Raw genomic sequence first — 18,846 nt, 5'->3', positions numbered from 1 at the left:
ATTGCCGAACTATTTTTACTTGATCGCAAACAAAACAATTCTGCAGCTCACCAGCCAGTTTGACGGTTTTTAATGGGATTAAATTTGCACAACATGTCAACAGTAGCAATCTGCAAACACAAGCGGTACTATAGTAGCACAAGTAGCACTGCAAGTCTTAATGCCAGGGTGACGTCTACATACTGCGTTGTATTACATTGTGTGTGCTAACAGAGCACGGCGCACACAACTGGGTAGAAGAGCACAAGTGAAGGAAAGTCACACGTCAAAAGATTTCTGGGGTATAACGTTTGCATATATGCCAAATAAATAATGGATCATTAAAAAATGTAACAGCTTGTATAATTAAATCTAGAATTTAAACATGTGCACTTTGCTACATTCAATTATTTCTCATTAGGGTGCACCAACAGCTCATTTTATATACGAAGTATAAATACCATGCAAGTATAAGAATTACATTTTGAAAATTACTTCAAAGGGAATGCATGGGCGAGTTTCACATTTAGCTGCTCGTGTTTATTGGACCTTTCTTTGGGGTTTTACCTCACTCTTACATCATGATAGAATCCGGTGTATAAAATGATTTAGTAAGCTAGCTTCCTACTTTGCGGCCTGTAATTTAAGCCATTCTTAACAATGAAGACTTGATGACAAAATCTAAACCTTTTTAGGGGCATTGCTCGTCATGTTCCCGTTTGATGAAATCCTGGTATAAAAAAGGCAAAGTGGAGTAAGACTGAGGAGTGTTTTGCACTAGAATGGAGTAATGGAGAGGGAGGTAAGCAACGTGGAAGTTTTAGCAGCCTCCCGATCCTGGTGTGGAGGCAGTGGCTGCAGTGCTGTTGTTTTGGCCTTTTCCTTTGTGTCTCTGGCCTCCTCTTCTCCTTCCACCTCCCCCAGTCTTTGGCTAAAAAAAGAAGACATTTAGTTTTTTTCATTTATTCAACAACTTAAAACAAAAAAAACAAGTAGATTAATAGAATCTAAAGACAAAATTACAGGAAAAGAGCCACTGCGTCTCACACCCCCAACTCAGTTAGGGTCGCCGCTGTTTGGAGACCCACTTTACCTTGTTTTCCTTGTTGCCCTCCTTTAACTGAGGGTCTTCATCACCCTCTCCCTTGAGAAGCCAGCCACGCAAGCAAAGGAGAGGGGAGAGTAGTACAACATGATGCATGACAGAGTTAAATGGTGACAATAACAAGCGTTAATGAGGACACAGAAGAGTTGAAAAGTTAGAATAGCAGCACAGTAAGAGGATAGAAAAAGAAAATACTATATATTGAAATCTCACCTGTTGTGTCGTGCTTGGCCCCGCTGACTGTGCTATCGTCATCCCCTCATCGGCAGTTGTCGAGGCGCTGTCGTCTTTTCGAGACGGCGGCTTTTTAGTGGATTGCATTTTGATCTGTGGAGGTTTGGAGTTTGATGGCAAATTATTGGCAGATTGCAGGAGCTGAAAAGAATGTAGCAGGAAGTCATTTCAACTCTCCCGCCCCAAAGGTGAGGACTTTTCCAGCATTTTTTGGAAGCTCTGAAATAGGCACTCACTTTTGTGATGGTCCCTACAGCCTTGGTGCGTCCCTCCCTAAACACCAGCCTCTGGTCACAGTGAAGATACTCGGGAGTCTTGATGAAGCGGAAGTGGACAGAAGCCTTATCCCCTGTTCGTAAACAGTCTCTATTCATGGACAAGATGGTGGCTGTCTGCCTTATGCTGCCACAGTGAACTGCGCATAAAACAAAGGGGTTATTAAAAGGTAAGACATGCCTGTGTTACGAACAAAATGAGACGAAAGCAGTTACCCACCCATAGCTTGGTATCGGGGGGATATCGTAGTAGGGTGATGCAGCACTAGGATCTCTGCCTCAAACTCCCATGTGGCCTGTGGGTTCAGTCTTGGGGACACCATCACCATGCCTTTCCTTATGGACGACCGCTTGATCTGTATTAAACCGCAATATGAGATCATGGAATTGCTTTACATCAGCAACTACATAGTTATGTCCATATTTTAATGATTTACACCAGGGTGTACTTCAACTGGCTGCCCGAGGGCCAAATCTTGACCCGACTCGCGAGTTCGGTTCAAAAAACTTGTAGAGACTAACATTTTAAGCAGCAGATTCCGAAAAACACGAGAGCACTGTCATATACTGTAGATGATCTTTGACTAGCTTTTTGGTTGTAGGTCTTTAAAAACAGCACAGCACTTTTGATGCACATGGAGATACATTTGTATCTTTCATGCAACCAAAACTAATAAAATAAAAATAATGGATTGCAACCAAAACAAATATTTGCACAAAAAAAAATGATTTAAAATTAGAAAAAGTATATTTTCGAACAAAACATTATTTTTGCTTGCATATCCAAGATCAACTATATCTTATGGACAGTGCCTTCTCTGAACAAAATTTTAGAAGCCTTTTTTATTGAACAATTTCAGATGATAGGGTTACCATAGGGTCCGCCCTCAACACATTTTGAGGGAAACATGAGATTTATCGCTCTCTATCTCAATCACTATCTATCGAGATTTTTAAGCACGTGCATGCACATGTGTGTGCGTGTGTGTGTATATATATATATATATATATATATATATATATATATATATATATATAAATCCGGTGCGGCTAATGTATGGAAAAATATTTTTCTTCTAAAATGTACTGCACTTTTCAGAATGGCCCTTTATTGTGGGCAGCCTTTTGTGTACAAAGGCTTCATTTTGAGTTATTTGGTTAGGTTAGGGCCATGCAGAATAAGGCATTAATAATGACTAAAAGCCAATATGTTACTAATTTGCATGTTAATAAGCAGCTAAATAATGGTGAATATGTTCCCCATACTAAAGTCTCGCTCTCTCTCACTCACTCACTCACGGCAAAGGGAGAAGTCCCTGAAATAATTTAGTTGAATATACCTGATATACACCCTATGTCTTACCGCGAGACAAATATTCTATTTTTACATTGTCTAAAGCATGGGTGTCAAAACTCTTGGCCCTTGAGGCGATATCAAATTACCGGTAACACTAGAGCTGGCCCGCCGATTATATTCAGCAGCGGTGCCACTAATTCTCATACTTGCCAACCCTCCCGGGAGACTCTCAAATCACAGTGCCCCTCCCAAAAATCGTTGCGTCCGCTTTTCACCCAGTCCAGCAAATGCTGGCCCAGTCACATAATATGTGTGGCTTCAGCACGCACACACACGTGAATGCGAAGCAAAATTGGCCAACAGCGATACAGTTTACACTGGCGATGCTCGTATAAATAACTTTAACACTGTTAGAAATATGCGCCACACTGTGAATCCACACCAAACAAGAATGACAAACACTTTTCGGGAGAACATCCGCACCGTAACACAACATAAACACAACAAAACAAATACCCAGAATCCCATGCAGCCCTAACTCTTCCGGGCTGCAATATACACCCCCGCTACCACCAAACCCCGCCCCTCCTGAATGGTTGGTTTATTCATTATGTTATTTTCTAATTTATTAGCCTGTGGAAAAAGTTCATGTTGATATTTACCTCAGAAGGCTGCAAATAGAAAAGAGGCATTACATTTTTATTTAAATTGTATTTGATATGCCATTGATATTTTTTTATTATTATTATTATTATTTGAAACTCAATTTTGCATGTCACTATAAAGTTATATAAGCCTTGCTTGTTCAATATTCAATGCAAAACTTGTTTGGGTCCCTATTAAAAGGTTAATTTGTTCAACCATGGCCCGTGGCTTTGTTCAGTTTTAAATTTTGGCCCACTCTATATTTGAGTTTGACACCCCTGGTCTAAGGGATAATGCAGTATGAAATGTGACAAACATGGCCACTAGATGGTGCTCTGGCTAGTTCTCGCCATACCTTCTTTAGTGCAAAGGAGGCCGTCTGACCACCTCGAACTTCCTTCACTGGCATTCTCTTGCGGTGGATGGATTTGACAGCGATGGAAATGAAGCTGCCCAGAGGGTCTGGCCCCAGTAGCATGGTATCATTTAGACGTATTAGTCCGCGTAAAGTGGTTCCTGACACGACAGTCCCGACCCCCTAGGAGCAGAAATACTACTTGGAGCAGCTTTTAAAGCAGTTTTCATTCTGCCATGGTAGAAAGAGACACGCACCGGTACAGAGTAAGTGTCATCAATCTGAAACTCGGCTGGTTGGTCATCTCTGTAGCATGTTCGTGATGAAAGCAGGTTGAGGAACATCTTGAGCAGAGCCATGTTCTCTCCAGTCACGTTGGAGATTTGAAAAATGGGACACATCCTGCAGGAAAACCCCCCACAGAGATTTTACAGAAAGGAATTTTATCCACTTAGAATCTGACTTTGCATAGAATTCCTACCTCTCTGAGCTGAAGTTGGAAGCCGTGACTATGACGTCGTCCTTGTTCTGGACCAAGACGGGAATCTTCCTACAGCCAGGGGACTTAAGTAACCTCTGAAGCAGCTTCAATGTCTCTGTTGGGATCAGAGTCACATCACAAGCATTAAAGCTTGTCTTGTCTTGGACATTTCAACTTTCTAAAGCAGGGGTCTCCAACCGCCCGCTTGCCAGAGCTGCTTTACACTTCGAATATTTTGAACGGCTCTTTTTTACGTGAACAATAAGGGTTGATTTGCAAAGTAGTATGATATTTTAATTGGGAATTGGTTCAATTATACTGTAGCTGTTCAAAAAGTTATTTGTTCAAGAACGTCACATTGCTCAACCACACAGATGAACTCAAGGTAACAATGGCCAACGTGAGCGATCTGGTGTTTTCAGGATGTAAATACATCGATGTGAAGTGTACATTATGTTGCTATGACAATGAATGAATGAATTATGATTTTCACACTGCACAGTAATGAAAAGCTGTCCTGTGAAATAAAAAGTTAAGCTCAAATTCAAACCTTTAAAACCAGAAGCATTGCAACATTCGATAAGGATCAAGTTATGTAGGATTATTATATGGTTATGAGTGCTCATGTGACATGTGCTTAATGATATAAATGTGCTACATAATGATAAATATTTCAAGTAATTATTAATTAAAAAAAGGATTCTAATCCTTTCCATATGCCCAGCTATACCAAACCGGTGTTAAACATGTCATTGAGTTGGGATTAATAATACAGATTCAGAGTTTTGCTGCTTTTATGTCCATTGTACAACAATATGGAATAACAGTATAAAGTTAGGAAAGTGAGTTAGGCATCAAAATAAATGTCTTATCTGATAATGTGAGATACACCAGGAAGTACAAGATATAGTTGAACAATTTTGAGAAATTGTCACTAAGTGCTTGTCGGTATGAGACAGTATTGGAGATTTCCCTTAAAATAAGGCCTTATTTTGTTTAGGTTGTGTTTTTTTATTAGGGCTATCAAAAATGAGATAACTTGTGATTTATCACAAAACATTTTTGCATTAATCATGTATATATGCAGATGAATCACGCAATTTATTGACTATACATTCTTATTTACCTTAAACGCAGATGGTTACCTGAAAGGGTTGTTATATGGTCAGGGATCATGATGCGTGAGGAAAAGACTGACTCCAAAATATACCTTGACTTGACTTTAGATACAACTTTAAACAAGTTTTGAGTAAATAAATGTAGTAATGCATTCAAGTAAAACACTTAAAAAATGTTCCTGTATGACATTCTGACAATAAAACTGCATTTGTCACCAAATATTGGTATTTTAAATTATGCAAGTGAGTAATAACCTGTGATTAATCATAATTAATCCAAATTCAAAAGTGTGATTAATCTAATAAAAAAAACACAATCATTTGACAGCACTATCTTTTATACTTTAGATACTGGTTAAACGTTCCCTTCAATTTGGTATCAAATTCATATGCAGACTCACATGTGGCCAAAAAGTTAAGCTCATATTGAACCCATTCAGACAGAATAATCTCAATATCAGAGAGGATAAAAGGTATGTAGAATTATTACTTACCTTTTACCCTCTTCTGATATTAACATTTGTCTCAAGTCAATGTCTGAAGTCAACGTCTCGCCACAAGTTACTGTAACTTCCTTAATGGTGAAGTTATTTATGTATCAAATATATTTTAGATGTTCTATCTGATTAGATGGACCGCAGGGTGTTACACATCTCAAAAGTTTGTAATGATACAAATACAAGGTAAACATCTGACATAATGTAGTTAAAAGTGGGGCAACCATTCCAACACACGTTTGCACTACCGTTTTATTTACTGTGACTTAGTATTTTTGTATAGTTTTTATAATTCTGTTGTGTGCTTTGCCTTAATGTGGGGCTGCTAAACTGATTCTCTCAGTAATTGTTGGTAACAATGTGACTATGACAAAAGATTCAATTCAATTCATATAACCATCTGAATCCTGCTGTTTGTTGAATAGCTGCTTTTAACAGCAGATGGAGCCTTGAGAACACAACTCAGCACATTTAGAGAAAGCAAGCAAAAGGGGGAACTCAACACTGACCTTGCAGGATGTTGGCTGGACACATGTCTATTTTTGTAACCACAACAAACACGGGTACGTTGAGGGCTAAAGCCAGGCCCAGGTGCTCTTTGGTCATTCCGACAATCCCTGCATTACTGCCGACCTATGGAGCAAAGAAAAGCATTTGTTAGGGGAAGCTTACACTAATTAATATTTTCCCAATATTTCTTACCATGAGCATGCAGAAGTCTGGTAAATGTCCAGTCATGCCAAACACGGTGGTCTTAAGGTATTTCTCATGGCCAGCCAGATCTATGAAGGTGATAACTTTGGAGGATTTCTCGCAGATTTTTGTCCAATCCAGACTACCTCCATGGCTATCTGGTTTGTTCACCACCTATAAAATATCAAGTTAAACCAATTCAAATATCTCCTTGCAAGTCTTGGTTAAAAGCAATCCCCTATTTTAGAAGTCAGAACTAACTAAGGCTACCAAAAATGCAGAGTTCTTCTCTACCTACACAAACTACAACAACAAGACTACATATATTTTTGAAGGAATGATCTCAATACATTGAGGATAATAAACCTTAGACATGTATAAAACCTAAAGCCTATTATGAAGCCATTTTAAAATAAAAAAGCAAAACTGTTTGGAGAAGGCGATAAGGGCGCACACTCTGATGCTGCTCAAAGTGGATAAACCAGAATTATGGTTTCCCATCTACTGTACAAATGTCTTCATCCTAGTTGGCATTTTTCAGAAAAAGTATATAGAACAAATACCAATCATAACAGAAAACAAGAAATTAGTACTTTTATATTACCACAATGTACCCCACCGGGCATCCTCCAATTGTCCACGATACCATATGTATTGGGTGTCACGATACAGCTTGTTCACTTCCGATACGATACGGATATTGGAGCCCTGAGTATTGGCCAATACAGATATTAATCCAAAAAATCAGCGCAAGTCATAGTGCATTTGTTATTTTGAATGTGGAATATTAAAAAAGGTTTGATCAAGTGAAATTACTTGGAGAACAATGTTGGGTATAAAAAACACTAACCTTAAGACAGCTTTTGACGTGGAGTGGTGATTTGATTTTTGGCGACACCTAGTGGTCACAATAATTTAATGACAATACGTTGAATGCCGCTGACAGGTTTGCTACTGGATGCTTTCCAATATGCTTTAGCCTGGAGACTTTGTATGGGACAACTATAATGATTTTATACTGTCCTAAATATTGTTCAATAAAAGTCACGTATTGTGTATGTCTAGTTTGTGTGCTGTTGTGTAGCTGTATTTCCTGGTAGCCTATAGCCTACATTGTTTACCTTTTTGTAAATGAATTCACAAAAATACAAGGAAAGATCAAACTTGCGTGCTTATTGGAGGGAGGGCTGTATATCGTTAAGATTTTATCGATACAATACCCTTATTGATATTCCTTATCAATACCGGTATTTATTAGTACTCTTATCAGTACTTTGTGTTCAGTTCAAGGTGAAATGCAGTTATGTCATCTTGTATAGAGCACACAGATCCATCACTCTGTTTTTATTCATTACAGTTACACTCAGTTAGAAATAATATTTATATAATGGTATTTAAGTGCAGATAACATACATTTTACATGATATTTCATATCTACTATATAGTATAAATCAATACAAGAAATTAGCATGTTATGTGGGTGTGCATTTTGAATGTTATGTGTTTGTTGCACACACTTATTTGAGTGACGTGCCGGAAACCATACTGAGTGTTGACAGCTACTGATGTATGTGTGTATTATTTAAATAAAAAGACTCAGTGAGCAAGTATAATGCTCAATAGTCAAGCGACAGCACTAACTGAAACACATTGAAGCAAGATGTGTTTGTTGACACGCAAACGTGGTGCAATGGCGTGACGTCAGACAGCAACCAGAGACCTGTCAGTCATAGTGGATGCTATATTGCTTGAAAGTACCTTTTATGAATTATTATATTACCTCAATTGTTCACTTTTTTGAGTGGACTAATTATTGGCTTGTGGATTAATGGATCGCTAAGAAGACTGTTGATAAAACGCGGTCGTGACTAATGAGTAACTGACAGAGCGTGCCTGACTTTGAGGAACTTTTGTGTGGTGTTGCTTCCTTATTTTTCATTATTTAAAGCTGATGGTAATGCGCACCAGCAGGAGCTGAAATGAATGTGATTGTCATAATTATGTCGATCAGTTGGACAAAAAAATAATGATAGCGGTATCGTTAGTCCAGAATTTTCGCGGTCCTCATAGCTGACCTAACTAGGAACCCCTAATATATATATAAACAATGGTACAACAGTAAGGTCAGCTAAAATAAACTATATCAGAAAAAATGCCAATTAACATTTAGGAAGAAGATATCATTATTGGTTCGTGTTAAGATAGCAAATCCTATTACTAACGCACAATTTGAACATGACCCAAACATGTTCTCACCTGTCCCTCTTGGTCAAATCCGAGGATATCGTTACCCACGCTGCTGGTCCTTCCGCTCTCCATCTCGTGCTTGTGCCTGAAGAGCTTCTGGCGAGCGAAGCCTCTGCCGTTGTCCAGCTCTCCGTGTGTTAAGACTCCAAGAAGAGTACTCTTACCAGCATCCACGTTCCCCACTACTGCCACTCTGCAAACACCAACGACACAGCCCAATGAAACTGAAGGTAATTTGAGGGCAAAAAAAAAAATACACGGACAAACCATGGTAGAATAAACACAGTAGTCTCTTCTGACCACTCACCTGACCTCCAGGAAGTCCAGCTCCCCCACACGCCGACGGATCAGATAGTCCCGCACAAAACCCTCTGCTTCAGTGCGTTCTCTCAGCGGGATGAGGTCAGCGTTTAGTTGTGCGCACATGGATCGCACCGTGGCCTCGGCAGCCTCCATGTCCTTGTCATTCAGACCCCAGTCACTGCCATCTTTAATGAAGAGCGGGTAACGAGCATAAATTAAAACATTTCTAAATTATAATTTATTAAACTGATCAAAGTGGAGTGTCTATTACCTGAACCCATCCCAACCACATAAATGGTTTCTCCGGACCCCTCTTCCATCCTGTCCCTTAGCTGGCTGAGTAAGGAGTCATACTGCTCTCCATTTGGGCTGACAAGGGCCAGCTTTTAGAAACAAGAAGCAGAAGGGATATTAGGGTAATGCTGCAATTATAACACAATCCATTGTTGAATAGACAGCCACCAATGTAGTGCAGTTTACTGTTATTTACAAAGTGGTAAAACACAAATTATTCAGGACAAAGAGCGGAATGTAAAAAAACTAACAAAAAAAACACAAAATTCCACACAACTTCACCTTTAAAACCATAATCCACTACTAAAGTAACATCCAAAGCCAATAGTGAATAGAGACTCTTCCCACCCCCACCAAGGACTGTTTTCACTGCTGGACTCTAGAAAGAGGTTCCGCAGCCTCCGTAGCAGAACCGAGGTTCTGTAACAGCTTCTTCCCTCAGGCCATAACACTTTTGAACGCATCATAATAATCCCCTCAATTCCCCCCAAAAAGGGATTAACTCACTGGAATATAAAGACAATATAACATACATCCATGAACGTGGATGCATATGCAAAAGTGCAATATATTTATCTGTACAGTAATCTATGTATTTATATCTACATCTTATTGCTCTTTTATCCTGCAATAGGAGCTAATGCAACAAAATGTAGTTCTTAACTGTACTGTAAAGTTCAAATTTGAATTACAATAAAAGGAAGTCTAAGTCTAAGAATGTAAAAAAACTAACACAAAAAACACACATTTCAAGTACAGCTGTCACTCTTCCCACACGACTTCACCTTTAAAGCCATAATCCACTGCTAAAGTAACATCCAAAGCCAATAGTGTATTACAGTACTCAACTATTACTTTGAAGCATTAACCATGAATATTTGTTCTGACTGAGGTAATTAATTTATTTCTGCATGAGTCAGAGGGGACGATTTATAAAAAATAAAAAAATGATGCAATTGTGTGCAAGGTGGATGGCACTTCCACATGTGTTATGAGTCATGTGACCTTAGCAGCCAATTAAACAATATTGCAGCCACTCACTAAAGTTTACATCATCCAATAGTCTGGTTTGACAGGAATGCATCCGTATAGCACAAAACAAACATGTTGGCTACACAACGTAACCAAGGAAACTTGGGTTAACCTCAACTACAAAAATGGGATCTATTGCCTCCCTGCTTGGCACTCAGCATCAAGGGTTGGAATTGGGGGTTAAATCACCAAAATGATTCCTGAGCGCATCCACCGCTGCTGCTCACTGCTTCCCTCACCTCCCAGGGGGTGAACATGTGGAAGGGGCAAATACAGAGGGTAATTTCACCACATCTAGTATCTGTGTGTGTGACTATCGTTGGGACTTTTACTTCAACTTGTGTATTATTTGTGTGAATGCAAAAAAATATAATATTCACCAAAAATTCATCTATTATTATTTTTATAGTTATTTTTTATTACCTGTCACTCTCAACCATAGAGCGAAAAACATGGGTTATGACAGCTTAATAAATATGTCTTTACACTTAAGCGTTATTTATGCAGCTAACATAGTTAAAGCTTAATTAGTTAGCATTAGCTTCAGCCGGCGATTCAGGTGAGGCAAAACAAAACAACCTGTCCTCTTCCGCGTCCGGCATTGTAATTAATACAGTCGTAATAGCAAAGTGAAACAGAAATAAAATAATAGGCATGCTGGTTAAATATTGTTTCCATTCATAGTTTTGGCCTAGCGGTAGCATAGTGCTAACTGCGGCCTAGCTTCACCTTGCTAGTGAAGTCTACCCTTCGGTCCTCGGGCTCGCCGTTCATCATGTCCCCGTCATCGTAGCACTCGTCCCCGAGGTCGTCCACGCATCCTCCTCGGTCGGGCGCGAATATACTCGCCGGGAGTAAAGCGTCAGCCAAAGGTATGGAACCTGGGCCGGCACTTGAGTCGTGCCCCGCCGCTGCTATGGATGCCATTTCCGAGGACTCCCCCAGAAAATGTGTTATCGGGCCGGGTAGATTGTTGTGCTAACGTCGGCTAGCCTAGCTACACGTCCAAGCGTCACGGTTTCACTTTTGCTAACATTGCCAAGACAACACGGACTATTTGTAAGCAGTCTGTATGGAAACCTTTTCAAAAACAGCCTGTCAATAATAATGAGGTAGGTGTGGATGAATATGTTACATGCCCGCCAATGGCTTCTCGGCTGTTTTTTGAATATGCGAGCAGAGAACCAATACCGCGGAGGGGGTCGTGCATGTGCTATGCAGCCGCCGCCTCCTCTCATGGCTCTCTGCTTGTTCGCATGCAATGTGTGTGCAACACTGCGCGTCATACGTGTGGCTTGACTAGATATTCAAAGTTCTCAATAGTTTGATAAACACAGAAGTCAACCAGGGATTTGGAAATCATCATCGTCAACCGCTTTATTTGCGTAATTCCCTCTATTGCCACCAACGTCATATGATCGTTGATCATGTCAGTCTTTTGCTAGTAGTCTTCGTCACCTTTTAGTTAATAATATAGTCTGCGCAAAATGAAAACAAAACAAAAAATACCTTATTGTAGCATATGTTATCAATTCTGATGTAAGACAATCGATTTAGCAAATACATCGTTTATCTAGAAGGTATTCACATAACTTCATTTTTTCCACATTTTGTTACATTACAGCTTTATTCCAAAATAGAATAAATTCATTTTAATTCTCAAAATTCTACAGACAATACCTCATAATGACAATGTGAAAAATGCTGTACATTTACTCAAAATAAAAAACTACAAAACAGAAAAAGTATCACTGCTTTTGCTCAGTACTTTATTGATGCACCTTTGGCAGCAATTACAGCCTTAAGTGTTTTTGAATTGGACTTGGAGAAGGCATTCGACCGTGTCCCCCGGAAAGTCCTTTGGGGAGTGTTCAGAGAGTATGGGGTATATCGGACTGTCTAATTGTGGCGGTCCGCTCCGTGTATGATCGGTGTCAGAGCTTGGTCGGCATTGCCGGCAGTAAGTCTGACCCGTTTCCAGTGAGGGTTGGACTTCGCCAAGGCTGCCCTTTGTGACCGATTCTATTCATAACTTTTATGGACAAAATTTCTAGGCGCATTCAAGGCGTTGAGGGGATCTGGTTTGGTGGCTGCAGGATAAGGTCTCTGCTTTTTGCAGATGATGTGGTCCTGATGGCTTCATCTGGCCAAGATCTTCAGCTCTCACTGGATCGGTTCGCAGCCGAGTGTGAAGCGACTGGGATGAGAATCAGCACCTCCAAGTCCAAGTCCATGGTTCTCGCCCGGGAAAGGGTGGAGTGCCATCTCCGAGTTAGGGAGGAGATCTTGCCCCATGTGGAGGAGTTCAAGTACCTCGGAGTCTTGTTCACGAGTGAGGGAAGAGTGGATCGTGAGATCGGTGCGGCGTCTTCAGTAATGCGGACACTATCAATCCGTTGTGGTGAAGAAGGGCTGAGCCGGAAGGCAAAGCTCTCAATTTACCGGCCGATCCACGTTCCCATCCTCACCTATCTCCTATCTCATGAGCTTTGGGTTATGACGAAAGGACAAGATCACGGGTACAAGCGACTGAGATGAGTTTCCTCCGCCGGGTGGCGGGACACTCCTTTAGAGATAGGGTGAGAAGCTCTGTCATTCGGGAGGAGCTCAGAGTAAAGCCACTGCTCCTCCACATCGAGAGGAGCCAGATGAGGTGGTTCAGGCATCTGGTCAGGATGCCACCCGAACACCTCCCTAGAGAGGTGTTTAGGGCACGTCTGACTGGCAGGAGGCCACGGGGAAGACCCAGGACACGTTGGGAAGACTATGTCTCCCGGCTGGCCTGGGAACGCCTCAGGATCCCCCGGGAGGAGCTGGACGAAGTGGCTGGGGAGAGGGAAGTCTGGGATTCTCTGCTTAAGCTGCTGCCCCCGCGACCCGACCTTGGATAAGCGGAAGAAAATGGATGGATGGATGGAATAAAGTGTTTTTGGTCCTCAAAATTCTACAGACTATAATATATTTTTGTAAATTTAATAAAAAAAGTTAAAACACATGTACGTAAGTATTCACAGCCTTTGCTCAATACTTTGTTGATGGACCTTTGGCAACAATTACAGCCTCAAGTCTTTTTGAATATGATGACAAACTTGGCACACCTATCTTTGGGCAGTTTTACCCATTCCTCTTTGCAGCACCTCCCAAGTTCAACCAGGATGTGTCGGTACCTTGCTGCATTCATAGTCTAATCAGGGAGGTGACCAAAAACCTGATGGTCACTGTCAGAGCTACAGCATTCCTCTGTGGAGAGAGGAGAACCTTCCAGAAGCAATCCACCAATCATGCCTGTATGGTATAGTGTTCAGACAGAAGCCATTTCTTAGTAAAAGGTTTGCCAAAATACGCCTGAAAGACTCTCGGACCATGAGAAAGAAAATACTCTGGTCTGATGAGACAGATTGAACTCTTTGGCGTGAATGCCAGGCATCATGTTTGGAGGAAACCAGGCACCGCTCATCACCAGGCCATTACCATCCCTACAGTGAAGCATGGTGGTGGTGGCATCATGCTGTGGGGATGTTTTTCCAGCTGTAATAGAGGGAAATATGAATGCAGCAATGTAGAGAGACATCCAGGATGAAAACCAACACTACCCATCTAACGTGATGGCGCTTGAGAGGTGCTGCAAAGAGGAATGGGCAAAACTGCCCAAAGATAGGTGTGCCGAGTTTGTGTCATTCAAAAATACTTGAGGCTCTAATTGTTGCCAAAGGTGCATCAACAAAGTATTGAGCAAAGGCTGTGAATACTTATGTACATGTGTTTTAATTTTTAAAGAACATTTTTCAAATTCAATTTACAAAAAAATATTGTCTGTAGAATTTTGAGAACCAAAAACACTTTATTCCATTTTGGAATAAAGTTGTGACATGACATAAAATGTTGAAAAAGTGAAGCGCAGTGAATACTTTCTGGATGCACTGTACCTGTATTGGTCAGAGTTAGATTCAGCTAAACTTGTAAAAAATGACGTTTAGGGCGAATAAGGCTGTCAATCATGCCCGGGAATGGACGAGCGATGTGTGATTTGACACATTCAGGAAATATCCACAGCGTTGTCGACATTGTCTCCTCCACCTCCTCGCCTCCCTTTTGGTTGCACGCCAAAAAGATTAACCGACAATGTAAAGTGGATAAGAAAAAAAAAAAGCCTATCAATGAAGCGACCTGGCTGTTTAAGTTAAGGAGTTTTGTGATTTCAAACAGTGAATGCACCACAGTGCTAGTTCCTGTGTGCGTGTGCGTGTGTGTGTGTGTCGGCAGGGCGGCCGTATACGAGGAGGGCAGTTAAGCCAGAGTTGTGTATACAGACAGTATGGCCAACTAAACAGGCGCTATAACTGATGCCAAGGACGTGTACAGCTGTTCCCGGATGTTTTAAGGAAGTGTGCGGCTGTGCCCAGATGTTTTGATGGGTTTTTTTCTGACAGCGTAAACCAAAATAATATGTCTATATATAGTTCTAAACATACTCCAGCTTCTAAACTTACAAAAAAAAATGCTTTTATTTTGTAAAAGCATATTTTTGCGGCCGTATTTGACCATACTTGCCAACCCTCCCGGATTTTCCGGGAGATTCCCGAAATTCAGCACCTCTCCCGAAAACCTCCCGGGACAAATTTTCTCCCGAAAATCTCCCGAAATTCAGGCAGAGCTGAAGGCCACGCCCCCTCCAGCTCCATGCGGACCTGAGTGACGTGTTGACAGCCTGTTCTCACGTCCGCTTTCCCACAATGTAAACAGCCTGCCTGCCCAATCACGTTATAACTGTAGAATGATCGAGGGCGAGTTCTTGGTTTCTTATGTGGGTTTATTGTTAGGCAGTTTCATTAACGTCCTCCCAGCGCGGTAACAACACACAACAACAGCAGTCAAGTCTTCGTCTACCGTAAAGCAGTTCGTCTGCCGTAAACAGCAATGTTGTGACACTTTTAAACAGGACAATACTGCCATCTACTGTGCATGCATATATGACCCACCCATAATGTGTCACATTTTTGTGTTGATTTATTTAGTTTATTTTGTGGTTTGAATTCGTTTTTGGAGCTGTCATTACACATTTATCAGTATTCCCATTGGTCAGTAGGGGGCAGTAGGGCGTTTCTTCCCAATTGAATGCTATCACCTGCAGACCGGAAGTGTCTTGTCATTCTGATGAGCGCGACCAGTCTGTGAACAATTGAAACGTCCCGTGTGCTTTTTCCTCCTGTACAACAGGTTAGTTTTGGTGAATCAACTCACTGAATAACATCCATGTGATCTTTATAAGTTTAAGTACACATTCTGATAGTGGAGCCTAACTCTAAAGTGTTTGTGAGTTGTAGTTTGTATTTGTGAATGAATCCAGTGCACAGCTGCAGTAATCAATACAAAATGGCGACGTGAGTACGCAATGTTTATATAGGAACTTCTGATCCTAATTCAGACTCCCAAATTAGAGCTCCCGTTTTCTTATTGATTTTATAATGTATATTTGCATAATGTGTGTGTTCTGTAATAGTGACAGAGAATAGAACAAGGATGGACAATTCAACCCTTAACTCAACAATGAGTAGATGAGTGTTATGTGTGTGTATATGTGTAAATAAATGAACACTGAAATTCAAGTATTTATTTTATTTATTTATATATCTATATATATATGCGTGTAATAATATATATATATATATATATATATATATATATATATATGTATGTATGTATGTATGTATGTATATATATATATACAGCTAGAATTCACTGAAAGTCAAGTATTTCTTATATATATATATCTTAACCACGCCCCCCACCCCCCAACCCCCACCTCCCGAAATCGGAGGTCTCAAGGTTGGCAAGTATGTATTTGACGCATCCTGCTGCTACATTCCTGCAGTGTTGCGTGACTAGAAGGCACTCTGACTACGTTTACACTGCGGGCCAAAGTGGCCCAAATGAGAATTTTTTTTTTTGTTAGTTTTTTCCCATCTGACTGTTTACACTGCAAGTAAACTGTGATTTTAATCAGACTCCAGTCTAGACGCGAATGTGGCCTAGACGTCACCTGAATGTGAAGTGCGATTTAGTGAAAACAAAGGAAGTTGACCTTGCTACAATACGATTGTTACGTTAATACTCCAGCCTATTAATATATGTTGCAGGGGGGAATGATTAGAAGGAGACACACAGTACAGGAAGTAAGCGGGCTAGTGTGAGTGAGCCAGCTTGGATTGTTACTGCAACTGAAGTTGATAATAAAGTTCAAGTGAGCAACCATACTGCTCTAACAGGCCACTTTTTATGGTTTGCAACCTAACGGACTCGAGTGAAACATGGTGGCTTCGGTAGTTAAACTTTGAGACTGCCACGAACGTGAAGAGGCACTGCTTACCGCTAACAACTAACAACTAACAGCTAACAGCTCGCAGGACCGGAGCTGACAGAAACTGCGGCATCGAGTGACGTGAGGGAAACGGAAATGGAGCAACTGAGACTTCCGCCGATACTAAACCCCAGCCGACTCATACCAAAAACTATAAAAATGGGACCCATTACCTCCCTGCTTGGCACTCAGCATCAAGGGTTGGAATTGGGGGTTAAATCACCAAAATGATTCCCGAGCGCGGCCACCGCTGCTGCTCACTGCTCCCCTCGCCTCCCAGGGGGTGGAACAAGGGAATGGGTCAAATGCAGAGGGTAATTTCACCACACCTATTGTGTGTGTGACTATCAGTGGTACTTTAACTTTACTTCGTTTGGACTCTGCTAACTTGGCGAAGTCGTGGAAATGTTGGAAAGAGGCATTTACTCTATACATGGACCTGACGACGCCGGAAGCAGAGGAGGCTATGAAGCTGAAACTTTTCTACTACCTCATCGGCGAAAGTGGAAGGGAGCTGCTGAACATGCTCGAGGGCAGCAGTGGATCGGCGAGGAGGACCGTGAGTTCTTTGATGTTGTTGTTTGATGGACATTGTTACCCTAATCTAAATGAGACAGTGGAGAGGTACATTTTTTTTGTGCGCAATCAAGGATTGGAAGAAAATATTGACAAATATGTCACGGATTTGAAAGTTTTGGCAAATACATGCAATTTTGGAGATATAAAGGACTCCCTAATAAGGGACAGGATTTTTTTGTGGCTGACTCAGCTCTACAATGAGAGTGAGGCTGGTGAGGGAGGACACCTTAACCCTGGAAAAGTGCCTGCATATATGCAGAGCAGCAGAGCTGTCAAAAGAAAACCGCAAAACTCTGCAAGAAAAGACGGTGGAAGAAATACATGCAGTGCAGGAAATGCCGCAACATAAAGATATGATCAGTTGCAATTGTTGTGGTAAAACACATGCAAGGAACAATACATTGTGTCCAGCTTTTGGTAAGAAATGCAAGAAATGTGGCAAAGACAGTAATGTTGCTGCCAAATGTAGGTCACCTGCTGAACAAAATAGAAGACAGAGCAATGCATGCTGTTACAGAGGAGACTGGTGCATATAAGGAGGTCGCCACAATAAAAGAAACATGTAGAGATCAGGAAATAGTGAACCATCTACAGGAAAAACAAACCTCAAAGTCAGCAACTTTACGCAGGTATGTTACTGAACCAAAAAATGGATGACTTCCAAATAAACCGTGGTGCCACCAATAATGTTATACCTAGTCAACTACTGAGCCCAAACACACAGTTGGAGCCAACAGAAAAGGTGTTGCTGATGTACAACAAGAGCAAGTTGTGGCCACTGGGCAAGTGTAAGGTAAAAATCAGAAATCCTTGCATCAATAAACTGGAGTTTCAAGTTTCAAAGGGCAGTTATACCTGATAAACTGAGAACTGATCTTACACACCGCATTCATTCATCACATGTAGGAGTTGAGGGATGTCTCAGAAGAGCACGTGAATGTGTATATTGGCAAGGTATGAATGACCAGGTAAAGACTTTTGTTCCTAAGTGCGACATTTGTAGATCAGTAGACCCCAAGCAGCCAAGAAAGACACTTAAACCCAATGATATGGTGTTTAGACCATGGGCCAAAGTATGAACTGATTTGTTCAAATGGAAAGACAGAGATTATTAGATTATTACTCCAATTTCTGGGAGGTAGATTACCTGACAGACACAAAAATCAGCACTGTAAACTGAAGGCTCACTTTGCAAGACATGGCATACCGGATGCGGTTGTGTCAGACAATGGGCCGCAATATTCGTCCGAAGAATTCCAGAGATTCAGCCTGAGGTGGGAGTTTGAGCACAGAACCTCATCACCGGGAACAGAGCAACGGGATGGCCGAATCCGCTGCAAAGACTGCCAAGCGA

At 41.1% G+C, this 18,846-nt stretch overlaps 1 protein-coding gene across 4 annotated transcripts; it reads right to left on the bottom strand.

The window, feature by feature from the left end:
• Positions 1-54: 54 nt before the first annotated feature.
• On the bottom strand, positions 55-11,835 carry gtpbp1 (GTP binding protein 1). Of its 4 annotated transcripts, none has more exons than XM_061974097.2 (14): positions 11,285-11,835; positions 9,501-9,612; positions 9,234-9,414; positions 8,936-9,119; positions 6,689-6,853; positions 6,496-6,619; positions 4,372-4,486; positions 4,148-4,292; positions 3,891-4,073; positions 1,814-1,949; positions 1,555-1,733; positions 1,298-1,411; positions 1,073-1,123; positions 55-910 (listed from the first exon to the last, which is right to left on the bottom strand). In XM_061974097.2, exons 1-14 carry the CDS (start codon positions 11,480-11,482, stop codon positions 800-802), a joined length of 1,998 nt encoding a protein of 665 aa, XP_061830081.1. In that variant the 5' UTR covers positions 11,483-11,835; the 3' UTR covers positions 55-799. The 4 variants fall into 4 exon arrangements, with proteins under 4 accessions (XP_061830081.1, XP_061830080.1, XP_061830083.1 ...); XM_061974096.2 differs by having other exon boundaries at positions 1,298-1,459; positions 11,285-11,833; XM_061974099.2 differs by lacking the exon at positions 1,073-1,123 and having other exon boundaries at positions 11,285-11,834.
• Between the last annotated feature and the right edge of the window lie 7,011 nt (positions 11,836-18,846).

Source organism: Nerophis lumbriciformis, linkage group LG22, assembly GCF_033978685.3.
Source record: "Nerophis lumbriciformis linkage group LG22, RoL_Nlum_v2.1, whole genome shotgun sequence".
NCBI classification, from domain to species: Eukaryota; Metazoa; Chordata; class Actinopteri; order Syngnathiformes; family Syngnathidae; genus Nerophis; species Nerophis lumbriciformis.
This window is presented reverse-complemented; position numbering and strand designations above follow the sequence as displayed.